The sequence below is a fragment of the Bos javanicus genome, chromosome 19, assembly GCF_032452875.1.
Source record: "Bos javanicus breed banteng chromosome 19, ARS-OSU_banteng_1.0, whole genome shotgun sequence".
Classification (NCBI taxonomy): Eukaryota; Metazoa; Chordata; class Mammalia; order Artiodactyla; family Bovidae; genus Bos; species Bos javanicus.
The window spans coordinates 26,618,031-26,645,389 of NC_083886.1; the positions used below are offsets into that span (position 1 = coordinate 26,618,031).

General features: G+C 45.3%; 4 protein-coding genes across 9 annotated transcripts in view; 3 read left to right on the forward strand and 1 right to left on the reverse strand.

Moving 5' to 3' along the window:
• The first annotated feature begins 146 nt into the window (after positions 1–146).
• MED31 (mediator complex subunit 31) lies at positions 147–5,789 on the forward strand. The gene is made up of 4 exons (XM_061390790.1): positions 147–229; positions 1,091–1,168; positions 1,636–1,732; positions 5,415–5,789. Exons 1-4 carry the CDS (start codon positions 202–204, stop codon positions 5,605–5,607), a joined length of 396 nt encoding a protein of 131 aa, XP_061246774.1. The 5' UTR covers positions 147–201; the 3' UTR covers positions 5,608–5,789.
• Positions 1,089–27,359, forward strand: part of KIAA0753 (KIAA0753 ortholog) — a 66,504-nt gene continuing 40,233 nt past the window's right edge. For 3 of the 6 annotated variants that reach the window (XM_061390778.1, XM_061390781.1, XM_061390784.1), the window contains exons 1-6: positions 15,169–15,257; positions 18,361–20,403; positions 21,303–21,927; positions 23,726–23,832; positions 25,864–25,926; positions 26,338–26,553. In XM_061390778.1, coding sequence (XP_061246762.1) covers positions 20,221–20,403; positions 21,303–21,927; positions 23,726–23,832; positions 25,864–25,926; positions 26,338–26,553 — 1,194 coding nt within the window. In that variant the 5' untranslated portion in view covers positions 15,169–15,257; positions 18,361–20,220. Of the gene's footprint in view, positions 1,169–9,596; positions 9,681–13,398; positions 14,205–15,094; positions 15,258–18,360; positions 20,404–21,302; positions 21,928–23,725; positions 23,833–25,863; positions 25,927–26,337; positions 26,554–27,359 lie in introns of those variants that run through there. The other 3 variants (XM_061390783.1, XM_061390779.1, XM_061390782.1) reach the window with 3 other exon arrangements.
• On the reverse strand, positions 7,025–9,594 carry TXNDC17 (thioredoxin domain containing 17). The gene is made up of 4 exons (XM_061390792.1): positions 9,080–9,594; positions 8,399–8,480; positions 7,898–7,973; positions 7,025–7,264 (listed from the first exon to the last, which is right to left on the reverse strand). Exons 1-4 carry the CDS (start codon positions 9,222–9,224, stop codon positions 7,196–7,198), a joined length of 372 nt encoding a protein of 123 aa, XP_061246776.1. The 5' UTR covers positions 9,225–9,594; the 3' UTR covers positions 7,025–7,195.
• Positions 9,687–13,362, forward strand: LOC133231972 (collagen alpha-2(I) chain). Its single transcript, XM_061390777.1, has one exon. The coding sequence runs from the start codon at positions 9,987–9,989 to the stop codon at positions 13,344–13,346; it is 3,360 nt and encodes a 1,119-aa protein (XP_061246761.1). The 5' UTR covers positions 9,687–9,986; the 3' UTR covers positions 13,347–13,362.

Sequence of the window (27,359 nt, forward strand, 5' to 3'; positions counted from 1 at the left end):
AGAGCCTGTCCAGGTGGAGGCGGGGTTGGGGCGGGGCGGGCCCTGGATGGGCGGAGCCACCCGCCCCCTTGCGAAGCTGTGCCCGCCCCCGCATCCCACACCGCCCCGCGGCAGGAAGGGAACGCCGCGACTTCCGGACCTTCCCCGTTTCTCCGATCCTGGCTGTGTGGGGTTGTTGGGGACTTAGAGTGTCTGCTGGTGATGGCCGCGGCCGTCGCTATGGAGACAGGTGAGTAGCGCTCTGAGCCTCGCGTTTTGTCAAATAGAAACTGTCCCGGGCCCAGACACCTGCTTCCCGGGATTTTTTGAGAATCCAGGCCCAACTCCCGGCAGAGTGAGTGATCGGAGCGGGAGGGACCAGGGCTTTTTTAGCGTCTGGAAGGGTGAAGGTAATTTGGCCTTTTCAGAATTTGTTTTGTTGGCCGATCCTTTCTCCCCGTTAGTTATTCAAACACTGGCCCCACCGGCTTCCGGCAAGACTAAAGGAGAGATTTTGGATCATAAACCGCTTCCTCGAGTTGTATTTTTGCATCTCAGATGAGCTTGCCTAAGTTTAAAATATCGTCAGCGAACTCTTGGATTACTGTGCCACTGACGGGTCTCACCTAAGCACGCGTTTCTTGATCTTGCATACTCACCAGGGTCTCTTTCATCTTGCATTCTGAACGTCTCTTGATGGATTTAGCATTTACTTTGTTTTTGCTAAGCTTGATCACTTAACAGCTTGTAACTTATTATCAAACTAAGGCAAGGCACATTGCTGCAGCTTATCCTAGTGATCACTGTGAAGTTCCAACATAGTGGCTCATGAGTGATTAATGTTCTGCTCCATGTATGATCTTGTTTTCTTTGATAATTTAACTTTAGAGAAACCTTTTTTTTTTTTTTTTAAATTAAAATCAGGGCTTTGCTTTCCTTAGACTTCTAAGGAAGGTTTTTCTCCTCCCACACCCAGTTTAGGAAAACCTTTGCACGCTCTTCTTCATGTAACCCAGCATTAGTCAGGTGTCTGTACTGCTGTTTTCTGTCTACAAATCAGTATTATATACAGTGACATTTATTTGGATGATTTTGCTATCTTCTGTCCTAGATGATGCTGGAAATCGACTGCGGTTTCAGTTGGAGTTGGAATTTGTACAGTGTTTAGCCAACCCAAATTACCTTAACTGTAAGTTGTTGAGCACCTCATTGAATTGAGTAGCTAATTGTGATTTCTGATAGAAGAGTCAAAATTCATAGTACTATCGGCCCTTTGTATCCTTGGATGCAGCCTCAGTTGGTGGAATCTGCCCATCCTGAGGGTGACAACACCATCCCGGCACTGTGTTGTTTTGTACAAGGGATTGGAGCACCTGTGGATTCTCGTGTCTGCGGGGTCTCTTAGAACCAACTCCCTATGGATTCTGAGGGATGACTTTAGTATCTAGTCTGACACATTCTCAATGGAATGGAATGACTGTTGCCCTTATACTGGTATATATAATTGAGCAAACTGGGACTTCTGTTTTGAATTCAGTGTGTGTTGGTGGTGGGAATGTTATGTAAGTAAATTCTTTACGATTATGTGAGTCACAAATCAGTAGTCCAAGGACTGGTGTGCTCTACAGATGTATTGTTTTTTTTTATGCCTTTCAGTTCTTGCCCAAAGAGGTTACTTCAAAGATAAAGCTTTTGTTAATTATCTTAAGTACTTGCTTTACTGGAAAGAACCAGAATATGCCAAGTATCTAAAGTAAGTTTAATTTTTATAGTCCTAAATGTGTGTGTACTTTCTTATACCCCAAAGCACTGATATTTAATAGACTTCTTACTTTCACGTTGGAAAAAATACCTGTTGAATCTCTGGTCTCCTTTCAGTTGCCTCCATTTTAATATGAGACACACTCATCTCTAACTTAACTGCAGTTATCTACTTATTGGTATTCCTCCTTTCTCCCTGCCCTGCCAAACAAAGAAGAACCATTTTCTACACAGAAGCCAACTTGGTCTCTTAAAAATAGAAATTACATTCCATTAGAACCCTTTGGTCGCTTCCAATTGCATGCAGAAGAAAATCTAGTCTCTTAGTCCTGTGTGATCTGTCCCTGTCTTCTCTGACCTTATCTTATACCACTCCCTGCATCTCACTGAGTTCTGACCTCAAGGAACCTGCAGTCTATATATGCAATGACAGCCATAGCCTGAAAACGAAAGAACATAGAAAGGGGCACTTACTTGTAAGCAAGGGTTTCTGAAGAAGGTAACCTTACCCAAGTCTTAATAGCTGCTTTCTTATTTTATATATCTTACATAATAAATACATGAATTTATCATTCAGGTTGTGCAATAGATACTCTCGTTTTAAGGCTTACTGAAATGCAAGGAGTATATTATAATCACAAACATTTCTTTTTAATGGTAAAAAATAAGCCTTGAACTCCCACCTCTGCTTTGTCTTAAATAGATAGTCAAAAAGCAGTGTTGACACGTCTAGTCTTTTTTTTCCCCTAAACAAACAAGTTTGAGAGGAGAATGTTTCAGACTTGTACTTTGGCCAAGCCACTTTTCTCTGTCTAATAACAGCTGATTTATGAAGTCCACATCCTCCTTTTGCCTGTGGGACCCTTGCCACCTTACTGGCCCTTTATAAAAGAACCACTTATTCATTTAATAATCCAGAGAAAAGATTTTTTTTTTTTACTAGATTGCAACATGTTATATGTATGTATCATAGACTTAGAGACTCAGTGTTGGACACTGAGCCCTAGACACCGTCAGGTTCAATTTTACCCACAACATTGCTGAGATGGTCATCTGTTTACTGGCTGGAGGTTTCCAGTGAACACATACTACTCCATCAGGGGCTGCCAATTCCATTGTTAGCTAGATTCCATAAAGTTCCTCCTTGTATTATCGTGTCCAACTCTTTGCGACCCCACAGATTGTAGCCTACCGGGCTCCTCTGTCCATGGGATTTTCCAGGCAATAGTACTGGAGTGGATTGCCATTTTCTTCTCCAGGGGATCTTCCCAACCCAGAGCTCGAACCCGGGTCTCCCGCATTGTAGACAGATGCTTTACCGTCTGAGCCACCAGGGAAGTCCTATAACATGATATACCTCTATATAACTTTAACTCATGTTCTGAGTTTTGTCCCTGAATTAATCCAGAACCAATCTATGCCTTCTTGAAGAATAACCATTCAGATATTTAAATTTAAGAGAGGCTGCAAATTAACCCCCATTTCATTTCTGCACAAGGTTTTTGTTTACTAGTTGCCAACATTTAAAGATTGGAGAGTTTCATATTTTGATTCAGATTTCTAGCTTCTCTTTAAAATTCTGGAAGATATGGTAACCCCAGGTATTTGTTCTCCCAGGTCAGTCATTGGCTAGAGCAGAGGAGCAGCTACCTCTTCTAGACAATTTCCTCCACAATTTCACTAATAGCCATGACCTGCAGCTGTAATTTATCTCTTACATTCAAAGATTCACAGTGTTGATATGCTGGGAGCTTTATGTCAGCTAAAATCCTTCAGTTCTGATTTTCATCAGTGATGTTAGTTGAGTTCTCCATTTATTTCTAATTTGTTTAAAAAAAAAATCTAAATGCAAACTTTGCTTTTGTTTGTCCTCTATTTCATCTTGTTGGTTGATGCTATAATTGTAGCCTATTAAAATATTTATAGTCCCTTATTTTGAGCATGGTCTTCTCCAAGTCTTATAAATGACCACTGTATGTCTTAAGTTCCAGTTATTGAGAAGTAGCATTTGTTACTTGAAGACAGTCCTCTTGGGTATCACATTAATTTATTTTACGGAGGAAGAAACTAATCCTTAAGAAGGGTTAAGTACCCTATTCAAGGACACCCAGCTGGAGAATGGGCAGAGCTGGTTTCAAACCTAGGTCTTTGTTGATAGAACATCCTCATGAGAAGGAAATAGCTAGCGTAGGTGTGAGTAGGGCTTTCCAGGCTTAGCTGCTGAGAATTACAACCAACTATGTATCTCTGGAGTATAGGAAGCAAATGTTCAATAAGGAAACATGGCCTTGGGCCCTGCTGTGGTCCTCAGACCAGCAGCATTGAATGTAGAGCTCAGGCTCCACCCCAGACTTTTGATGACCTGGTTCAGCTGGTGGCTGCTAGTTTTCTCTGTATCAAGTTACTTGTTTTTCGCTTTGTATTTAATACCTATCTTGTGAGGCAATGCTTTGAGACTATGTAAGTATCGTGTTTCATATTTCAGTCTTTTACCTAACTTTGGCAATCTATGGAAAATACTTGCTTGAAAGCTTTTTCTGTGGTGATTTTCTAATTCCATAATTCTTTATTCATTTTGTTTGTTGAAATTCAGTTGTAAGGACAGAATATTTCCTTGTTCCTGATTTATTCATTTTATAAAGTTATATCAGTATGGACTCCTGGATTCTTTATCTTGTGGGTTATAATTATGTATCTTCTTGAACTAGTGATCCCAGATATAGCCAATGGGAGCCCCTTCAAATTGGCTCCTGTGTACTTTCAACAAATCCGTATATTTTTTGAGCATTTTTCTTTCTGCCACTATGTAATAGTCCAGGCTCATCTTGTACTTTCCTGTGTTAGCCGTAGCATTAGCCATGTCTCCAACCAACCCTGGATAATACTATTTAAAACCCATGATCTGGGTACCTGGTGTGCTCATTGGTCCTGGAGTGTCGTTGATTCAAGGCTTTCTCAACACATAAAGCTAGAAATGTGTCTGTGTGTATCTATTTCTATATGTGTGTGTGTGTGTGTGTGTGTGTATAAAGCCATGAGTTCATCCTGATGTTTTCAATTCCAACTTAATAACAGGATTCATTCTAGCCTTCCCCCTTCCTTATCTGAAACTACTTTTCTGAGAGCCAGAAGTTTGGCTTTCTGTTTATAGTGTACTTGCTCAACGTCAGAGTATATGTACATAATTTCAGAATTGTTATATCCCTGTGGAAAACAGGAATACAATATCTGTGCGTAGTTTTTTCTGAAGTTGACTCACTTTTAAAAGCTGTCTTCTTACCATAGTTTATGGAAAACCAATAAGTATTAAACACATAATTATGAAAATAAAGTGTTCCTGTTCCTTACCTTGGAAATCACCAGAAGAGAATAGTGTGATTTGCCCCCAGATGTTGACCAGTTATTGTGTTACCAGTTGACAGTTACACTGTTTACCAGTTACTGTGTGGTCTTAGGTAAATTATTTAATTTTTCTAAGCTTACATTTTCTCACATTTGAAAATTGTGCTGACTTTTGATGATTAGCTTTTCTGTATAAGCAGGAAAAAAAAATGTATCACCAAAGTATACCAAGTTAATGTTACAGAAATGATAGACTGCAAAAGCATGTTTAAGTGAGTTAACTAGAGCGTGGTATTACTACGTCAATCATTAACTTATAAACTTGACCCCAGGTACCCTCAGTGTTTACACATGTTAGAGCTGCTCCAGTACGAGCACTTCCGCAAGGAGCTGGTGAACGCTCAGTGTGCAAAGTTTATTGACGAGCAGCAGATTCTGCACTGGCAGCACTATTCCCGGAAGCGGATGCGCCTTCAGCAAGCCCTGGCGGAGCAGCAACAGCAGAATAACGCGTCGGGAAAGTAAAAAGCTGGGTCCCCACCAGGCTCCTAAGACATGTATATATTGCTTTTGTACAGTGAAGACAAAAAACAAGACTGTTCCTACGTACCTTTATTATGGTAGCAGCCAGAACTGTTAGTGTGCTTATTTAATTGAACTCTTATTGTTACTAGATTATTTGTTAAACCAGAATTGTTTTACTTTGATTTCTCTGTGGATTTGTAAGCTTTTATTAGTATTTAACACAGAAATGTCTGAAGAACAGAAATGTTAGGTGCTGCAGACCTATTTAAGGCAGTGGGGCATGAGGTAAGGGGAGGGCCACCAAACCAAACCCTGCTCCTCATGTACAGTGGGGCTTGGGACAGGTCTGTCTCCTGGAGCCTTGCGGTCCCTCACATCAGCTACCCGACCCGTCCTCTGCCGAGTGATAGTCAGTGACCTCTTGACATCAGACACTAGGAACTGCATTAAGGTTCTTAAATTCTACAGGCTGGAGACATACCTGTGTCACGGGTTGCTTTGCAGGAGAGCTTTAAGGAAGAATCATTGGTATGTCACTGACCTAGTAACGGCAGGGAGAAAACTGGTAGTTAACTATTAATTGGACTCTTGACCTTGGACTAGAACAAAAGTGAGGAGCCTCAGATACTTGTACTCATTTGAGAAAGCTGACATTTATTTGGCAGATACCACAAACCCAGGCCCTAGGCTTAGCTGCATTCTCATTTTATCCTCAGAATGATCCATGTTCATAAAGGAGGAAACTGAGGTTTAGACAGGTTAAATAACTTGCCTAGGGTTACAGTTAGTCATAATCAGTGAGACTGACTCACAGACTGGAGTCCTTCCCACCACTAGGTTATACAGTCTCTGATCTCTTGGCCACCCACCTCATCCCAGCGAAGCACATCCAGAGAGCTGTAACAACACTGCCAGCATTAGGCAGAGGCTGGAGTAGATGGCGCTGGACTTTCCTTCAGTGGTTAGGTTAAGTTCTACACTGTAAAGCCAAAGGTGTTTTAGGAATGATGATTCTTTGTAAATTCATGGAATTTAAGGTAAAAGATCCTAACTCAAATTGGAAGCTGTCTACTGGACTATTAGGGTCTTTTAGGTATTTGTCATCTCCACTAATACCTTTGTGCTACTACTGCCACTCCTAAAGACTTACTTTATCTACGGTAGCTTAAAAGTACCCTTGTTGTTGTTTAGTTACTAAGTTGTGTCCGGCTCTTTGCGACCCCATGGACTGTAGCTTGCCAGGCTCCTCTGTCCACGGAATTTTCCAGGCAGGAATACTGGAGTGGGTTGCCATTTCCTCCTCCAGTGGATCTTCCCATCCCAGGGATAGAACCCATAACATCCCCTGCATTGCAGGCAGATTCTTTACCGCAAAGCCAATGGAGAAGCCCCAAAATACCCTTATATTAAAGCAAACTTGAGGGTTCATGAGCATTTTAATAGTGCTCTATTGTTTAGATATATACTGATTTCTTTTACATCATCCTTTATTAATTTACTTTTTGTTAACATGAATTCAAAGTAGGCATACAGTTTCTTTTATAGTAGAGCAAATCAGGAAATAGACATAATTTGCCATCAGCAAATCTTAATCTTCAGAAAACAACATCTCCACAAGGTTGGCCTGAAGACACTCAGATTCTACCAGTTTTTGAGGCTGTAAGAGAAGAACAGTCATATCTTAACCCACAGTTACAAAAATGTTATTAGGAAGGGAATGAGTTGTTATGCTTTGAATGACACAAGTCTTGGAACAGAGAAATTAGGCCATACAGAAACTATCAACTAGTTGTAACAAGTTTTATGAAATAGTTAAGATATTTACCTTAAGGTGAATCATTAAAATACTTGGTTCCGTGGACTAAAACAGGAGAGAGCAAGCCCAATTTCACCCCTTCCCCTTAACTCTTAATTGAGAATCCCAGGGCCATGACTAGAGGAGGTGCCCTTTCATTTCCTCCAGGATTATGAATTAAGTTGAAAACAACTATTGATGCCACTGTTTTAAGGAATTATATGTGAATCAGCCTTCTTCAGCAGTGGTTACAGAATTTTAAAATAAGAGTGGCTTTTAAAAGGCACGAAAAAACCCCAGTATTTGCATTATTAATATGTTATTGGGATTGGCCATAGGGATGAACGGCCACGTTGTCTGTTTTGAATGCATTGCGGAGAGCAGTATGATGTTTGGGATGAAATGTCAAAATCTTTTCAAATTTGAATCCAGAACAAGTGAAGAGTGTTGATAGGGTGAATTGTATCTCCAAAACAGTTAAAGAAGGATACTCACTGTTCCATACTTAAGTAGTGTAGGCACTGCAGTTAATTTCAGGTTTTTCCTGAAGTCATTATTTGGATCTTTCCAACTATTTCAAAAAGAGAAAATGATCATGAAAAAGATTTACTTGGTTTCTTAAAGTCAGCTGGATATTTGATACATTCCCACTTTTAGCCTTTAGTAATCATTTTTGTTGTAAACATTTAAAAAACCTTGAGGTCTATGACCTATTCTCCTGTGCAAAATTTCATTTAAGTAAATATATACTAAGATATAAAATAAATGTAAAGGCAATTAAGTTCTGAACTAACATCAGGCCAAATTATTGAATTGCCCTTACCTAATACAAATGGCTGAACATTCAAAAATTTAATTTGTATTTAATATCTTTTACTTGCTTGACTTATCCATGACTGAACCTTAGAACTCAGAAGCTGAATCACAAAGGCCCTTCTCGCCTGTATGCAAAAGTCTAGTGCGTGTCTGAGAAATAGAGTACCCATTGCCACTTACTAAGGTTTTTCTCCTACTTGGCAGTAGATGAACACACATCCTTCACCAACATGCTTCAGCCCCTCTCGTACGACTGGTTCAGCTTTTTAAAAAGTTGATAAAAATGAAAATAATTACACACCAACTCTACAATCAGGCGCTGACAATCGGCGTCCCTCTCCCCTTCAGTCTTGGTAAGTACTTAGACTACCGTGCAGTTAACTGAGGTTAACACAAGTTAGGTGGATTTGAGAAATCAGAACTCCTTTAAGGGTAAGGTCCGACTCTCAGTCCTGATTTGTCCCCAGGCCACAGGTCCGACTCTCAGTCCTGATTTGTCCCCAGGCCACAGCGCCCAGCACAATCAAAGACATAAATCTTTGCTGAATTACGGAAAAGAGACCATCTCACGTGTCTTGCAAGACACTAGTCATACCAGGGAAGTGAAAAGTTCTAAAAGACTAGATTCCAAGATTACCTGGATCGAATGATTAGAAGAGCACTTTTGGTGGGGCAGGAAGGTCTTAATGTATTGAGAGTCGGAACAGGGCAGGAAAAGGTAAGAGGAAAGCTCAAATCGCCCTGCGGGAGTCCAGGAGCAAGACTCCCTCCACTTCCTCTCCACCCGGCTATCTGGCTATAACCTCGGCCTTCCAGCCACTTCCTCTGGGCAGCTAGCTGCCTCCCGAATCCTGGCCTCACCCTGCACGCAGTCGGGGCACCAGCTTTTCCCTTCGGCGTCCTTAGAACCAGAAAAGTAGGCGAAAATGGTCTTGTCACTGTGCTGCTCCACCACCTGCATGAACTCCTCGTAGCCGGACACGCTCACCTCTTCGTAGCTGGCCATCGGGAAAGCGTGCCTCGGAACACAAGGGATGTCTCGGGTTCCGCCACTGCGGGGCGGGGCTCTGTGCGGGGTGGGGCGAAGCAGTTTCTGAATGGGCGGGGGTTGGGGTGGGGCCTGGGGGAGCGCGCCCGGCTCTGCGGTGCTATGGGAGCCTCTGAGGGCCAAAACGCCTCCGCACAATCTGTCTGCTCTGGTTTGTCAGGTCTTTCTGCCCCGGTGGTACCCCGCAACCCCGGCGTCTGCCCCAGTCTGGTCCCGGTTCCAGCCCCATATGCAGTGGATGCAAAACTTGCCGCGGCGCGGTCCCTGAGCCCCTTGGTGGCTCCGGAGCTTTAATGGCTCCCAAGTTGGCGCTGCGTCTGTTGCCATGGCGACTGGGCCAGCGGCCGGAAGCGGGGCCTAGGCGCGACCCACCCCCTGCCGGCTTCCTGGTAGCCGCGCCGCTCCCCAGGCCAGGTGGGCTCCAGCTAGAGCTGGGGGGATTCTGGGAACCTGCGTTAGGAGTCAGCGATTTGAGGGAGAGGAGACTTTGACCCGGGGCGGATCCTGCCGCTTGTCGGCACTAGTTACCTTTTCTTCTGCCGAGGCGTTAGTTGGGGGCGGGCGCCCGGGACTGGGCGGGAGTAGGGGGCTGGGAGGGAAGAAGGCTTCGAGGGCTAGAGCTGAGTGTGTGAGAACGTGTGTGGAGCCGCCCTCGGAGCTCGTTCTGAGACAGAAAGTGCCCCGGGGCTGCGTTGGGAAGGCGGGAGTCATCCTGGATAGATGAGTGGGGCGGCTGGCCAAGGGGCCTTGCCCGGGCCGAGCGTGCGTGAGCTCCCGGCGGAGAGACCGGGCCTGTGCGTGGGACCCAGCCGGTCCGGACGCGGAGTCCGGCGGCCGTGGGGGAAGAGATGGGGTGCAGGGGTGTTCCGAGGGCGTGGAACTAGGCGCCGGGCGAGGTCTTCCGTGCGGGAGACGCGCTGCGTGAATGCGGACAGGCTGCCGAACCGTCGGCGGCCATGGGGGAGAAGACAAGCAGCGGGAAAAGCCCAGGCCTCGGGGGAAAACGAGGCTGCGGGAACACCTGGCGCTGTAGTCTCGAAGGAGGCTGCACGAGACCGTGGGACCGTGTGGGTAAATGGGGCTGTGGGGGAACCGCAGGTGGTGGGGCCTGTCGGCTCTGTATGGGTAACTGGCACTGGGGAGGAGGAGACGGTTTACAGGAGTCCCCCGGGCTGTGAGAGAAAAGGTCGTCCGGGATCCTTGGGGCATGGGAGCATTCTGGAACTGTGGTTGAAGGTGCAGGCTCTGAGGGCAGCGTCAGGAGGTGGGCAACGAAGCAGAGTCGAGCTCCATCCTGTGCCCGCAGGAGAGGGGCCGATTGAAAGGGGGGTTCCTGGCCGGGCTTCGTGGGTAGAGACCAGCCGTGAAGGTCTCACCGGACCCTGGGTGAAAGGACAGGCGGGGGCAGCCCCCCGGGGCCGGGGACTATCCATCCCTCCGGGCCCAGGGGCAGGCTGTGAGAGGGCCATGGGCTGCTGTGGGCAGGGCCAGGCTGTGAGGATGCCATCTGTGGCTATGCCTGGAACTCTGGAGGCAAGTTCCGGGATTGCCCCACACCTGCCTGGGAGGGGACAAGCTGTGGGGGTCCCTGGGCCCTTGGAGGGGATTGGCTATGGGGTTGCCCCCAGCTCTTCAGTAAAAGGACTGACTGTGGGGGTGCCCGGGGCCACGGGGTGGCCTGAGGCCGTGGAGGTACCCAGAGCTGTGGCGGGAGAGCTCTGTTGTGGGGGGGCTCCAGATTCTTGGGGGAGACAGCGAGCAGCACAGGTGCCTGGGGCTCTGGCACAGGGGGTGATCTGTGGGCATACCACAGGCTTTTGGGGGAGAGGGCAGACCGCAGCTGTGCACAGAGCGGCCCAAGGGGACACCCCCTCTGTGGATCCCCCAGCCGTGTGGCGGAGGAGACGAGCTGTGGGGGAGACAGGCCCCGGGACACTTCCTGGCCTGTGGGGCACCAGACAGCCTGTAGAGGTGCCTTGTGCGATTGAAGAGGGAGTGAGATGTGGGGGTGACCCGTGCTACAGGGAAAGGGGACAGGCCGGGTGGGCAGAGACAGGCTCTGGGGGCAACTCAGGGTCCTGGGAAGCTGCCCAGACTGCAGGCTGGGCAACGTGTGGTCCCGAGGAGCAGGAGGCAGGCCCTGGCAGTGTTCCAGGCCACTGGGGTATAGGACAGGCTACAGGGATACCTTGGGCTCCCGGGACAGAGACAGGGTGTGGGTGTGTCCTGGGCCTGTGGGGAACACAGCAGCCATTGGGGGTGTCCCAGGCGGTGGGATTATCGGGGACCAGAGGAGTGCAGACCAGCTGCTGCTGCGTCCCGGGCCTGTGGGCTAGACAGCAGGCTCTGGGGGTGCCTCTGGCTGAGGCAGTGCCGGCCGTGGTCAGAGAGGAGACCTATGGTGGGAACGTCTTGGGTCTCCTGGAAAGGAGGCAGGCTCTAGGGGAGCAGGAGGCTGTAGTGCCCGCCGCTGTAGGGGGTCCTGGGTCTGTGTGTCAGGAGACTGGCTGTGGGGACTCTTCCTGTCTCTGCCTAAGGAGACAGGCTGTAGGGCTGTCTGAGCTCGTGAGGGTGCCAGAGACAGCTGGGGTGTCCAGCTACAGGTGTGCCCTAGCTCCATGTGAGCTAAGTTCTGGGAGTGAAGCTGCCAGGGTGCCCGCCGCTGTGTGGGTGTCTGACTCTGTGGGTCAGGAAGGCAGCTCCAGGGAGGACTGGAACTTGCGGGCAGGGGTTCATCCTGCCAGGAGACCCACGGCTTCAGGGGTACCCATGGCTCCCCAGGAGCTGTGGTTGGTGGGGGAGGATGCTGGCTTGTGGGGAAGGAGACAGAGTGCCAGGGTGCCCGTGGCTGCTGAGGTGCCCCGGGCTCCTGGGGTGTGTGGTTCCCTGGGGGTGGAGACTGGCTCTGGAGATTTCTCGCACTTGCCGGGGAGGAGACAGACAGCAGGAGTTTCTCTGACTGCAGGGGTGTTTGCAGATGCTGGCGTGCCCGTGGCTCTCAGGGCGCCTCGGCCTGTGCAGGAGTTGGCTGGTTCTGGAGGCGTCTCAGGCTTGTGCAGGGAGAGAGAGACAGTGTGGGGACCTATGGATGCCGTGGATCCCACCAGAATGGGGATGCCCACCACTGCCAGAGTGCCTGGGCCCATGAGTGAAGAGATGGGGCCTGGGGGCATCTCAGGCTTGGTGAGAGGGAGACAGTCTGGGGGAGCATGTGTGGCCATGGGGCTGCACACAGCCATGGGGATGCCAGGGCCTGTGGGGGAGGAGATGCTCTCTGGGCGTTTCTCGAGCTTATCAGGAAGCAGACAGACTGCTGAGGTGCCGGTGGCGGCTGCCAGCATTTCCCTGACGGTGGGGGTGCCCACAGCTGCCAGGGCCCCTGGACCGCTGGTGGGCGATGTTATTTCTGGGGATAGCTCAGGTGAATGGGGAAGGAGACCCGTGACTGAGGTGCCCGTGGCTGCCAGGGCTGTAGGACTTGTGGACGGGGAGACTGGCTCTGAAGGCGTTGCAGACCCATGGAGGAGACCTGACGGAGCCGTCCCTGAGGCTGCGAGAGTGCCTGTGTCTTTGGGGGTGCTTGCAGCTGTAGGAGTTCCCATGGCAGGGCCCAGGCCTGCGGTGGTGTGGGTGACTGGGCCTGCAGGAGAAGAACCCAGGGCAGCTGTCTCAGACCTCACAGGGGTGAGGAGACAGTTCACAGAGGGCCCCAGGGCTCCCCGCACAGGGGAGATCGGAGGTAGAAATGTCCTGGGGCTGGCCGGGAGGAGCCAGCCAATGGGGGTGTCTTACACCTGTGGGCATGGGACCAGGTTATGGAGGTGCCTGAGGTCAGCGGGGGAAGAACTGGACTATGAGAACATGCCAGGAGTGTCCAGAACAGGTGTGACTGTGGGGGAGAATGAAGCTGAGGAGGTGCCCCCAGTTTCACGGGAGGAGACAGGCAGCGGCCTCATCAGAGATCACGCACGGCAGGGTGGGAGGAGACAGGCTGGAGGAGAGTCTGCTGTCAGGGCGGGGGGGAACAATTTGGGAGACAGTTTTGAATGGGAGGACAGATTGAGGGGGGTGTTCCACTAGTAAGGATGGCGTTGGGGGATCCTGGGGCTCTTGGGGAGGGAACAGGTTGGGGAGAGGTTTGTCCTGTGGTGTAGGGATGTCTTGGGATGGAGGAGAGAGGCTTTGTGCAGACACCTCAACACATACGGGATGGCAAATCGGGAGGCTCCCTGGTGCAGTGGGAAAGGGACAGGTTGCAAGGAGAGGGATGTCCTCTCCTTTGTGTGGAAACTTTGTATGAGGGAAAGGTTTGGGGTCGGTGTCCCTGGACTTTGTGTGTGCATGTGTTTGTGTGTGTGTGTAGCATCACTCGAGGTATTCTGGAACTGTGGGATCACCTAGTTTTTTCCTGTTGGAGAATGGACCCATAGGCCTTCGGCATCCAGCCAGGGAGTACTGACATCGTAAAAGTCCCAGCTGCGAGAGCCCGACTCTGCAGGCTCCTTCCTCCTGCGGCTCCAGCCCCTGAACTCTGTTGACATCAGGCCAATTGCGATGGCCTCACTCGCGTTCCTCTTCCCGTCTTCGCTTTTGATTTTATCTCTACAGCCTTAGAAACAAGGAATCTTTATATTCCTACCCGTGTATCAGTCTTTAAGCAAATCCAGTCTACAATCCTTGGCTTTATTCAAAAGTTTGGGAAATCCTGAGTTTTCCAGTTGAGTTCCTATTGAATTCTTTAAGAGGACAAGCTCTCCTCATACCTTTAATGCTGGTCAACTTATGGAAAATCTGCTTAATTCGACAAATGTTGAGTTGAATTGTCTACCATGCTCAAAACACTGTGTTGGGGGAAATCTCAGAGAAGCACACGACAAGGTCCTTCCCCTCAAGGAACCTTGTCTAGCTGGGAAGCTGAGACAGATACCTGTGAAATAGGTAAATAACAACGCAAGCAAGTGGGTGAGTACAGGGGGCGTGGTGTCTATAAGGAGGCATTCAGAACAGGGAGAGGCCCTCCCGTGTGGTTTACAAAACACTTTCCTATCTTTGGACAGCTGTAGGGTGGGGGAGAGTTAGGGTGAACTTGAAGAGGTACAGAGGTCTTTCCGCTAGTTCCTGGCCATTTCCGGCATCCGTCTAGGTATTCTTATGCCACTGGTTTATTTAGAGTCATTCAGAGTTAGATCCTTTTGAGCTACCTAGAAGAGTGAAGTGTACTGCCTTTTGATTGGTAATTAGAATTTATTAACATAGGCTGTATATCCATAAAACTCCTGCTGGAAAGTGCATGTTTACCGTAGAAGAGCTGTTTTTGGAATAACATCTTATTGGCGACCCTTGAGCTGTGAACTTTGGAATGAAGAGGACTCAAGAAGTAGTCATCAGGCTAGTTGTTTAGTTGCTCAGTCATGTCTGGGACTCTTTGTGACCGTATGGATTGTAGCCTGCCAGGTCCCTCTGTTCGTGGGATTTCCCAGGCAAGAATACCAGAGTAGGTTGCCATTTCCTTCTCCATCGGATCTTCTTGACTCAGGAATTGAAGTACAATTCCTGCGTCTTCTGCATTGGCAGGTAGATGCTTTACCACTGAGCCACGAGGAAAGCCCATGTCATTAGGCTAGTGTCTCCCCTATTCTCGTGGAAGGTAGACTTTGAACAGTGTAGTTGCTTTAGTATATGAAAGAAACCGTCAGCAGAAGCATTCGCTCTAGAGTGAGGTTGCTATGGACTACTAGAAGACTCGTACACGAGCAGAGCATTATGTTTTACTTATTCTTTCACTTTGTTGGAAAAGGTTGGTCTAAAAGTGCTTTCTTTTATGTCAGGCAATGATTTTAGGAGAAAACTGTTGGCCAATGACTGAGCTTTCACTATCCGTCTACACTGTCTGACACCATGGGACCAGGCCGACCAGCCTCAACCTGCGTTCATCTAGCATCTGGTGTCCAACTCGATGGGAGGAGTGACCCCAGGAAACTTCACACCCAGGTAGTTTTGTTTTGTTTTTCTCTTCCGATTTTTGTTACGAAGCTTTTCAGACAAAGAGAAAAGGACAGTGAACACGTTTTAAATCACCGTTTAGATTTAAGCATTATCACACCTAAGAAAATGGAAAAAAGTAACTCCCTCATATTCTCTAATAATGTCTTCTTTCAGCCTCACCCACTTGTCCTCTAAATGTCTTTTTGTATTAATGAAAATCCTCACACATACAGCAAGCTGCATTTTACAGTGAATATATCTGTCCTTCAGTCCATGCCTCTAGAATCCGTTCATCAGTCCATCTTACTTTAGGATGCATATCAAAGTAAATTGCAGATGTGAGTACCCTAAGTACTTGTGCATGCATATCATACACTAGAATTCTTTCTTTGTATACTGTTTTCTTTTATTTCGATGTATATTTTACATCTTAAGCAACTACATTGAAATGTATACATTTTGTCATATTTGCTAAGTTTTGATCAGTGTGTACACACATGTTTAAGTCATATCTCAGATACTGATCATTTCCATTACCCCAGAATGTTCTCTTGTGCCCCTTCCTAGTCAGTCGTGCTGCCCATCCTTAACAGGCAACCGCTATTCTGATTTTTTTTCACCGGGATTAGTTTCTGTGTTCTAGAACTTCATGTACACAGAATCATATACTACGTACTCTTTGGTGTGAGGCTTCTTTCACTGGGTATAATGTTTCTGAGATTGATCCACCTTGTTAGGTGTATCAGTAGTTACTTTTTTAATACTGAGTCCTGTTCCATACCACTGTTTATTCATTCCCTAATTGATGGACACCTGGGCTATTTGTAGTTTAAGCCATTGTGAGTGAAGCTGCTACATTCTTAAACAAACCTTTTTGCAAACATGTTTTCATTTCTCTTGGGTAAATACCTGGGAGTAAAATTACTGGCTCATAGAGTAGGTGTATATTTAGTTTTTTAGCAAACCAACAGACTTTCCCAAAGCAGTCTGTATCATTTTATGTTCCTACCAGTAATGAATGAGAGCTCCAGCTGTTCCACATCTTGGCCAGCATTTGGTGGTGTTTTTTAATGGTAACTGTTTTGGTGGGTGTGTAGTAATATGTCAGATAAAATTTTGACTTAATTTCAGACTGACAGAAAAGTTGCAAGAATGGCACACAGTGTTCCTGGATACTCTTCTCCCGGATTTCCCAGATGTTAACTTTTTATTACATGTCCCCTCTCCCTTGCTCCCTCTCTTCTTCCTTTTTCTTTTCTTTCTGTCTCGCTTCACACACACACACACACACACACACACACGCAATTGTTTTCTGAACTGATTAAGTTAAGGACATGATACCCTTTTGCCTCTAAGTACTTGTGCTCGTATAATCATGGTGTAGTGACCAAAATCAGGAAGTTAGCATTAAAATGATGCTATCGTGTCGTCTACAGACCTCACTGAGATTTTTTTAGTTGTTTCAATAATGTCCTTAATGGTGAAAGAAAATCCAAAATCATGACTTTTGTTACGTTTCTTTAGTTTCCTTTAATCTGAATGATTTCTGAGTCTGTATTTCATGACATTGACATTTTTGAAAAGTGCAGACCTGTTACTTGAGGATTTCCCCTCAGTTGGGGTTTGTCTGAAATTTTCTCACAGTTACATTCAGGCTGTGCCCCCGCGGTGGGAAGACCTCTGAAGTGACGCTGAGTTCTTCTCAGTGCATCACCTCAGGAGGTACATAGGTCGATTCATTCCCGTTACTGACCATGTTCACTTTTATTGTTTAATTAAGGTGGTGTCTGCCAAGTTTTCCATTGTAAAGTTATTCTCTTACCTTTTGTAATTGGAAGTTTCTGTCTTTGAGACCATGTTAATATCCTTTTACTTCCGAGACTTCATTTGCTTTTAGCACTCATTGATGACTTTGGCCTGAACCAGGTTTTTATTATGACAGTTGACAAGTGGTGATTTACTTATATCAGAGGATACTTTTAGCATTTTACTTAATTAAATATGATATTCAAACGGTCTCTTATTTGGTCAGTGAAATGAGAGTCACTTCAAGTTGATTCCAGTGTCCTTTTCACGTTGCCATCAATCTTTGACCACTTTTTGGTATAAAAAGATATGCCATGCTCAGAGTATTTTGCCCCTTCCCAGCCATTCTTGAAAGGAGCCTTCATCCCTTTGGTGGTGAATGGATTTTAGAAGTCAGTGTCTAGGTACTGGATATGCTTGTTAGTTCTTGGATGTCAGTGTTTTGTCCTATGCTGTCCCCTAGGACTGAGATGGGGAATAGCTGTGTACACTTGTGTGCCTGAACACAATTCATATGCAGCTTTGCACTTACATCTGCATCCCTCCTCCTTCCTTCTCCTCTCCTCTCTCTTATTCCCTTCTTTCCCTCCTTTCTCTGTGTCTGTCTGCCTGTCTGCCTGCCTATCGTCTATATTAAAACCCTCTGAATGCACATAGGTGTCTCCAATCCAGTCCAACACTTCGCATCTGTAACTCCCATATTCAAGTAAAACCAGTTTCCAGTTACCCCCAGTGTGTGTACTCATTTGCTTAATCCTAGAATGTACAAAACTGTTTGAAAATGCGACCCACGCCTCTGCAAAGAAAAAGAACACTACAGGTTAGAGCTCAGTGTTTGTTCAGAGGACTTGTCTTTAGCCTGAGGGCAGATAGTCCACATGTTATGTTCAGAAGTTGATTGGGTTGATTTTTTTTTTTTAGCCCTCACTTTTTAGTCTGGTTGTGTTAGTCTTTTGAACTTCAATTTGCTTCATTGGTTTCTGTTAGTATTAATTTGTAGTGTTTTCCTTCATCCTTCTGAATTTTGTTTATTATCTCTTTCCCTTTCTCCCCTCTCTCTTCCTTCCTTTCTCTCCAGTGTATGTGAAACATTAACGTGATTCCAAACAGATCTATGCAAAAAAGAACAGTGAAATATTACCACCCCCACCCCCAACCATTCCCTCTGTCCTTTCCACCCGATTCCTCCCCATACCCTGTAGATACTTTATCTTATTTGATTTTTCTTCCCTGTGTTTGTTTTTGCACAAATGATCAGCTGCATGTGTACTTTCTCATGAACTCTCTCTCCCCTCTTTTGAAGGGTGGAATAGCCTGCCAATGCAAGAGGCACAGGAGGCGTGAGTTCAATCCCTGGGTCAGGAAGATCCCCTGGAGAAGGAAACTGCAACCCACTCCAGTGTTCTTACCTGGAGAATCCCATGGACAGAGGAGCCTGGTGCGCTGGCGTTGCAAACAGTTGGACACGACTGAGCATGCACGCACGCACATATTACAGATACTCTTTTTTGCACTGACCAGCATACCTGAGGAAATGGCAACCCACTCCAGTGTTCTTGCCTGGAGAATCCCAGGGATGGGGGAGCCTGGTGGGCTGCCTCTATGGGGTCGCACAGAGTCGGACATGACTGAAGCGACTTAGCAGCAGCAGCAGCAGCAGCATACCTGAGAAATCCCTACACATGGGTTCTTGTACATCTTTCTCATTCTTCTTTACATCTTCATGGTACTTCTCTGCGTGGGTGTACCATAGACTGAGACATGCTTTTACATGGGCATTTAGATCAACTTCAGTGCTTTGCAGTTGCAAACAACACATGTATACCCTGTGCGCATGTATTGTTGTGGGTATATCTTCAGAATATATTTCTGGAAGTGAGACTGCTAGGTCAGAAGGCAAATGCATATATGGTTTTGTTCATTGTTGCCAGAGCCCCGTCCCCGGGACCTGTGCTCCCACCAGGACCCCCCGAGCAGGCCTGTCTTCCCACAGCCCTGCCAGCTCTTGTGGTGTTGTGTCTCTTGAGTTTGCTGCTCTGTTCTGTCTCAGTGTATTTTCACTTAGTATTTTTATGAGCCTGACCAACATTTCATGCATTTAAGGGTCATATTTCTATCTATTTTTGTTGTTGTTAATTGTTCATGTGTTTTTACCATTTTCTACTGAGTTTTGATCTTTTTTTCACCTCAGTTTTTAAGATTTCTTTATATATGGGAGCCCTTTGTATTTGCAGATATTTTTCCAGTTCTTTCCAGATGGTGTTCTTTTTTAACCATAAAAAACAAGTTGTTTTTAAAATTTTTACTTGAAGTAATAAAATTTATCACTCTTATTGCATGTGGATTTTGAGTTATAGTTGGAAAGCCTTTCTCTACACCCAGGTTAAATAGGAATTCACTCTTTGTTTATTTACTTTAGTATGTATATCAAATCTCCTAGGTATTTTAGGTCATTTTTTACTCTGGGGGGAAGGATTTCTCTAATAAGGCCACAAGTTCCAAGTACTGTTCCTCATTCTTTGCACTTTCCAGATGGTAACTTTTTTTTTTTCTCTCTCATAATCTCTACTTCTTTTCCCTAAAATTCTTTCCTTCAGTTTTCTCGCACTGGGTTTATTTTAAACTGACTCTTCATGTACATGATTATATAAACACACATTATTATGTGCACTGTGAGAGTTGGGGAGGCTCTCTCCACGAACAAGACATCTTCGTACAGGCCTTGCCAAGCTTGCTGGCAGAATCTTCCAAGGCTGATGACCTGCCACAGACATGGACACGTCCAAAGCCACAGAACAATTTGCTCTCTTTGACATAGTAATCCCAGAACAGATAATTTATCCTCAGGAAATAATTTGCAAAGAGAAAAAAACTAAATGCATGGGAATATTAATTGAACTAATATTTCTATTATTGGAAAACCTGGAATAATCTCAGTCCTTAATAATAAGATTATAGTTAGGATAAGCATGAAAAGTCCATTCATTGGATTTTGGAAAATGCAACTATGAAAAATAATAAAATTTGTGGGAAGATGGAAGCACGCCTATGTTTATTAAGTGAAAAACAAAACCTGTGTCTATGATGAGGATGATGTTCAGTTGCTAAGCTGTGTCTGACTCTTTTGCGACCCCATGGACTATAGCCTGCCAAGCTCCTCTGCATGGATTTCCCAGGCAAGAATAGTGGAGTAGGTTGCCTTTTCCTTCTCCAGGGGATCTTCCTGACCCAAGGACTGAACCTGCATCTCCTGCAGTGGCAGGTGGATTCTTTACCTCTGAGCCTCCAGGGAAGCCCCATCTATCATGATAATAACCTACAAAAACTTAAACCTGCATGGAAAGGTGTAAGTGGACTATTTAGAGCAAGATGCATTTAGGCCCAGGATAAAAGATGTGGTCCAACCACCAGATAAAAAGTCTCAGGAAAACCTGAAGAAGTATTGTCACTGGCTTAGATTCTGGGTGGTACGTCTGTGGAACAGTTTTCAGGAACACTTGTGATGAACTGTGTTGGTCACTTACTGGAACCTGACATTTTGACACAGGGCAGAAGTCCACCACTGGGCAGTTGAAGAACTTACTGGTTTTGCTTGAAGCTTTCTGGGCTGACTTTGTGAGGAGGATCATAGTATGCTGCTAGTAACCAGAAGGATAATACAGGGGACTCAGTGATTTCTAAGAGCTTCCCAGGTGGCACCAGTGGTAAAGAACCCGCCTGCCAATGCAGGAGACAGAAGAGATATGGGTTCGATCCCTGGCGTTGGGATCTTTGATTTTTCTTCCCTGTGTTTGTTTTTGCACAGATGATCAGGTGCATTTGTACTTTCTCATGAACTTTGTCCTCTTTTGAAGGGTGGTGTAGGTGCAGGAAGTACAGGTTTGATCCCTGGGTAGGGAAGATGTGCTGGAGTAGGAAATGGCAACCTATTCTGGTATTCTTGCCTGGAGAATCCTGTGGACAGAGGAGCCTGGTGGGCTATAGTCCATGGGGTCGCACAGAGTTGGACACGACTGAAGCGACTTAGCAGCAGCAGCAGCAGCAGATGACTGTAGGAGAAAACCAGGGGTATGTGATCAATTCAAGGGTGTGAGAGTGGCCAATTCTTTGCAACAGGAAAATAAATACCCCGTAAGCACTAATAATAGTGTGGGTGAAATGTTAGAAACTTGATTGTAGACATATGTCAGCTATGCAATATGGTATTTTTCTAACATGTGCTTGCTTTTATTTATTTTTTTAAAGAACCAGCTGCAGTTTAATAGGAATGTTCCTACACATTCAAGCAACTTGGCAACCCAATACTCTTGCCCACATGGAATTAAAATCGAGAAACTGAAGCACTCATACAATGAGTCTTACCACTGTAGAGATTTGGATTTCAGAGATGGTCCCGGCCTGGGCAGCTCCGTTTCATTTTCTGTTGTATCAGAAGAGAGACTTAGCTATGCGGTTCATCTGGCCAAAAGAGATGTAAAACGAAGACAGTTAGAAGAACATAGAAAAGAGCATCACCTCAGAAGTCCACCCCACGTCTTTCGGAACTGTGGACACTCTCAGCATAAAACGTCTGACCTTGGGGTGGAAAGAGAGGAATCAAGGAGTCGGGAAGCCTGTCATGGCAGCCACCAGCCGTCCAAAGTAGAGATTTCCAGCTCAGGCGCCAAGGTATACCTGTACACATCTCATCCAGGACAGTCGGGTCTTCCTGTGCCAAATTCTCCACCCACGCGTGATCCAGGCCTTCAGCCACATTCCAGGATAGATGACCACAAAAGCCTATGTGAACACAAATGCCTGCTGGAAGTTCAGCGACTCCAGAAAGAATTGAGCAGTTGTATCCGTAAAATTGAAGAAGTAGCTAAAAGAGGTGAGACAAATTGGACTCTTGACTTTGAAAAAAATGCTCCAAGAGGGTAGAGGCCAAATACGTTCTTCAGGACCCCTGCCCCTCATCAGTTCCCTTTCTGTCCTTCTGTCACTAGAATGAGCATTCATGGCAAGACAGGTGAATTTTGAGTTTGACCAGTGTCTTTTTTTCTGAAGAGTTTGCCCTAGCATCTCTCCAGCAGAGGCACCTGGAACAGCCCCCTTTCCTTAGGCTGTGCTAGGTGAGTTGAGTGACTGAGGGTCCCACCTAGTAATCACAGTACCTGCTGTCTTCTGGCGCCTGAGTGCAAATCATCCTATAATGTTTTGCTTCTGTATCCAGAAGTCCTTCTGGAAAAGTTATTTTTAATTTGTTCAGAAAAGAACATTATATAAACATGTATATTCTAGATAAAAACAGTTCTAAGTTGGGCAATGTTTAGATGAGTATGCCGTAGTGATAGGGAGCTACAGAGTATGTATGAGATATCTGACCGCAGAGTAGAAAGGAAGGTATATAACCCTCTCATACTGTTTTCTACAATCTTTCAGCTTTCTCTACACCGTCATTTTCCTGGAGAGTAGAGGATTGGTTGCACATGGAAAATTTGGGGTTGCCATAGCTGAGAAGTAGGGGAGTCAAGCCTGGCTTTCAGACTGCAAGGCACAGGGAGTTGGCATCAAAAGGAGCTACTGTGCCAGGATAGTAGAGTCTATGATGGTCTTTTGCATTTTAAAGTCAAGTAATGTATGCATATGCACGTTACATAATGAATTTAAGGTACGGTACAGAAACAGATTGAACAAAATAGAACAAAAATATGTAAATGAGGGTATTTTGGCATGGGAAAAAAACAAGGAAAGTACAAAATAAGACTTATTAGGAATGGGCAAAAGATTTGTTTCTAAGCTTCCACAGAGTCTGCTAAAGAAGAAAATGTGATCAATTAGAGAAAGAAAAAAAAATTGCACAAGGAGAAAATTATGCCAGGTATAGAGGTTGGAAGATTTCTCTGGTGGGTCTTCATAAAGAATATGTTGTGTAATATAAACAAGCCAAAAACATTCCTACATCACAGTAACAGAAATGTTTTGGCTTATTTCTCCTAGCTTTGCTCAGTGGTAGTCTGTAGCATGACCCCATGGAACAGTGTGGTAGAAACCATGCTCCTGGGGTGAGGTGGGGGAAGCAAAGCCACGAGGCATGCCGCCCTACTGAGGGGGGCTTGTATAGGGGGCCTTAGAGCACAGCTGCTCAGGTAGTCTTCCAGAAATAATTTCTTTGAACTAATCATTTGAAAATACGGAGCAGCATTGTGTACAAGGGTCTGCTTTCTGAGAAATAGACAAAGGCTTTGGCAAATAATTTTAGCCCTTGCTATCTTAATATGTTAGAGAAAGGTTTCCTCTTCTGGGTTCAGGATCAGAAAGTATAAAAGAAATTTTGCTATATATAAAAATAGGTCAATAAACTATTTTTTTTTAAATGGAAAGCATAGATTTGGGTTCAGTATAAATAGCTTAAAAATAATAACTGCACAACAGTGGGCTAGGCTGTCCGGGGCATTTGGATTTGATTAACACCTTCCTGTCTCTTCCATCTCGGAGTCAAGTACACAGGCCCCCTTGCCCGTTGCTAGTTTCTTGGCTGATGAAAACATTTTTTGTTATGACAGCCTCATTTTTTTTCTTAGTAAAACTAAAGATCTTTAACCTCATTATTTCTTTGAGCCATTGAAGTTTTTAATCAGCTTTTATATATGGTTTATAATCCACTTTCGGGGGGAAAATATTTTCAGATCGCGTGGAAGAAGCTTTGGATCCTGATGAGGAGCGGAGGATCCGGGTCAGGAGACAGGAGCAGGCAGTCCGTTCTGCCCGCACGCTGTATGTCCTCCAGCAACAGGTGCGGAGGCGCAGGGACGAGGGTGGGGTGGGCTTCCCAGGGAATCGTGCTTTCCTTTCGTGCCAGAAGTATCAGCATCAGCGTATCCTACATGGATTCTGATATGTTTGTGCGTCTAAGTTTCCTGAATGTGTGGACAAGCAATTCTTCCTCTTTCTGCCCTCCGTCTTTATGTGTCTGTGTGTATACAGCCAAACTCTTTAAATACTGTTTTGTTCATTTTTTCCTGCTTTTGGGGGGTCACAGATGCTTGAGGATCTACTGAAAGCTGTGTGTCCTTTCCCCAGGAAGAAATGCTTATACAGCACATATTTTTGTAGACAAGTTTAAGTGTATCGGTTACCCTGAAATCCTTGGTCCCCAGTAACGCACCTTGTAGTCTTAGAGGAAAGGGACTTTGTTAGTTTCCCATCCATTGCATGTTTATTGTATATTAGAAGCTTAGTACACAGTAGATGGGCTTCCCTGGTGGCTCAGCTGGTTAAGAATCTACTTGCAGTGTGGGAGACCTGGGTTCGATCCCTGGGTTGGGAAGATCCCCTGGAGAAGGGCTTCCCTCATAGCTTAGTCAGTATAGAATCTGCCTGCAATGCAGGAGATCCGGGTTCGATTCCTGGGTTGGGAAGATCCCCTGGAGAAGGAAATGGCAATCCAGTCCAGTATTCTTGCCTGGAAAATCCCATGGACAGAAGAGCCTGGCAGGCTACAGTCCATGGGGTTGCAAGAGTCAGACATGACTTAGCGACTAAACCACTACCACCATGTAGTAGATAGTTTGGTTGTCTTTACTAAATAGTAAAGAATGAAGACTATGTTAAATGTCACTCAGGATACGTTTTGTCATTGTTCAGTTGCTCAGTCGTGTCCAACTCTTTGCGACCCCGTGGACTGCAGCATGCCAGTCTTCTCTGTCCAGGATACATGTAGTGGCTCATGAATAGGCATTTATATTATTTACATTATGGGTAGATTTTTAAAAATGTTTGTTTCAACTTTAATTGGAGAAGGAAATGGCAACCCATTCCAGTATCCTTGCCTGGAAAATCCTGTGGACAGAGGAGCTGCCCATGGGGTTGCAGAGTCGGACATGACTGCGCGACTTCACTTTTTCAATTTTAATGTCTTACTTGTTAGTAAGCATTGAACTTATTTCTGGTCGCTTAGGTCACATGTTAGCTTTCTTGCTTGAACCCCGAACTGGGCTCTTTGATTGAAAGATAATGCCTGAGTGAGATTTTGTTCTTATTCTTGTTGGCTTCTATTTTGGTCCTTACTCTACACTGCTGTCACAGGGATTGTTCTGAAACACGAATCTTAGCCTGTCAGAGCTCTGCTTGAAATGTGTGATTGGCTGTCTGTATCTAAGAGGGTGAAAGCTGACTTCTTTCTTTATCATTGATTAACTATTTTCTTTTTGGTTGTGCTGGATCTTTGTTGCTGCACACAGGCTTCTGTATTTGGTGAGCGGGGCCTACTCTCTAGTCGCAGCGCACAGGCTTCTTAGTGCCGTGGCTTCTCATGCTGCAGAGCACGGGCTCTAGGGCGCGTGGGCTTCAGTAGTCGCATGCAGCGCCTGGACTCTCGGAGCACAGGTTCAGTAGTTGTGGTGCATGGGCTTTGTTGACCCACAGCATGTGGGATCTTCCAGGACCAGGGACTGAACCCTGCATCAGCAGGTGGATTCTTAACCTCTGGACCATCAGGAAAGTCCAAAAGCTGAATTCTTTGGCAGCACGGCACTGCAAACTTCCTGATGTGCCTCCTGCCTTTCCCGAGTCACCTCCTTTATGTTAAATTCCTCTTTCAGTGGGAATCAAGGGATGGAAGGGAGACCTGTGCTGTAGTCACCATCTCAAACTGGAAACCAGTAGCTGTTGTGGGAGTGCTTGAATGAGGAGTCTGTTCTCATTTTCAAGTGACTTGAATCAATAATGGTTATATTTGGACAAGATAAGATGCATCCTTTTCTACAAAAAAGATCAGTGGAAAGGTACAAAGATTTTCATTTTTTCCCCCCCCTTTATGAACCAGGTTAAAGAAATCCAGGAAGAATTGGATAAATTGAGTCCACATAAGATTAAACACACTAAGAAGGTATGATGCAATTTAATTATGCTTAATTCTTATTATTTATAAACTACATTTCCAGTGCTTTGATGGTATTACATGTGGGTTCTCTGCACTGATATTTATCATCAACACTTGTAGAAACTTGTTAGGGAGTGAGCATCTTAAATATCCTGACTTCGAGGATCACCTTCCAAGAAACAGGTTCTGAAAATAGATTGTTTGTTGCTGCAGCTGGTATAAGAAATTGAGCATGAGAGGGAAAACACTTTGTCATTAGGAAAACTTTAAACTTTACAGTTCCCTTTACTATGAAAACGTTTTCACAATGGAAGTCGTTCTTACACAGAAGATTGACTGTAAATGTTTGTTAAGGGTTGGGTGAACATTTAGATGTTCTGAGTATTGAAGTAACTCTTGCATCTCGTTTACTGCCAGTCATGGGCAGTGTCCAGGCTGGCTGCTGCCCATCGAGGAGCAATTCGGGCCTTACAGACGTTTGTCACTCAGTTCACTGCCGGAGGGGAGTACCCTGTTCCTACTTGGTGCAAGGAGCTGGGCAGTCTTATCCGCCAGCTCTCTCTCTGTTCTGCCAAGCTGGAGGCTGAGTCTTCTGTCCCTGATGTGGTGATAGATATCCTGCAACAGATCGAGGTATGAAATTGACCATGATTTGTATTTAAAGTGTATTATTTCTAAGCGGGGAGGTTGTGTTCACCACTGCCCGATTTCATTGAGGTTCACAGAGAACACAAGACTCATCTGATACCTAGTAAATTCAAGCTTTGCAGAGAGCAGAAGGAGCACTTCATTTTCATTGTTTTTATAGTCTAGTCAATATTGTGTCTTACTTCTTTGAGAAATGGTGTCTTAAGTCTAGGACATAAAACAACTCATAACCAGGCCATTAATTAAGCAGAATACTCCATTCCATGACCATGCCATTTAATAAAGAATGTATTAGCATATGAAAGGAAAACAGTAAAACACTGTTTAGTAGTTAGGTTAGCATATCAGTGTACAATCTAGATAGATTTTTGAAAAGAAGCACAAAAATGTATGGAAGCAAGCCTAAAGTCTTGTGCTACGGCTAGAGACTTCTGGAGATCCCAACTGGTGTGTACTAAGTTGTTTTTATTGGTGATGTTCTTAGTTTTTGGTGATGAAGACGACAAAAACAGTCTGTCCTTAAATCTTGACAGTTCTCTGAAGTTTAGAGAATGCTGCCATTCATCCTTACTATATTGGTGTGATTTGCAGTTGGTTTTATTACTATTTTACATATTAAAAAAAGCAAAGCTCAGAGACATGACACAGACACTTCTCTTGAAGGCTGGGAATCAAACACCTGTCTTCGAACTCCCGTACCATTGTTATTTCCACTGTAACACACGTTTTCATCCACAGATTAAAAAAAAAAAGCCTTTATGTTGGTGTGAGATATATAATAGTAAACTGTT

Excerpts from the sequence above, each read along its gene's own strand:
- MED31 (XM_061390790.1), top strand. The coding sequence starts at position 202 with ATGGCCGCGGCCGTCGCTATGGAGACAG. Across the intron at positions 230-1,090 it reads GGCCGTCGCTATGGAGACAG|ATGATGCTGGAAATCGACTG; the intron begins GTGAGTAGCGCT and ends CTTCTGTCCTAG. Across the intron at positions 1,733-5,414 it reads GAATATGCCAAGTATCTAAA|GTACCCTCAGTGTTTACACA; the intron begins GTAAGTTTAATT and ends ACTTGACCCCAG.
- TXNDC17 (XM_061390792.1), bottom strand. The coding sequence starts at position 9,224 with ATGGCCAGCTACGAAGAGGTGAGCGTGTCCGGCTACGAGGAGTTCATG. Across the intron at positions 7,974-8,398 it reads CAAGTAGGAGAAAAACCTTA|TTGGAAAGATCCAAATAATG; the intron begins GTAAGTGGCAAT and ends TTTTTGAAATAG. Across the intron at positions 7,265-7,897 it reads CACTACTTAAGTATGGAACA|CCTCAAAAACTGGTAGAATC; the intron begins GTGAGTATCCTT and ends CTTCTCTTACAG.
- LOC133231972 (XM_061390777.1), top strand. The coding sequence starts at position 9,987 with ATGAGTGGGGCGGCTGGCCAAGGGGCCTTGCCCGGGCCGAGCGTGCGT.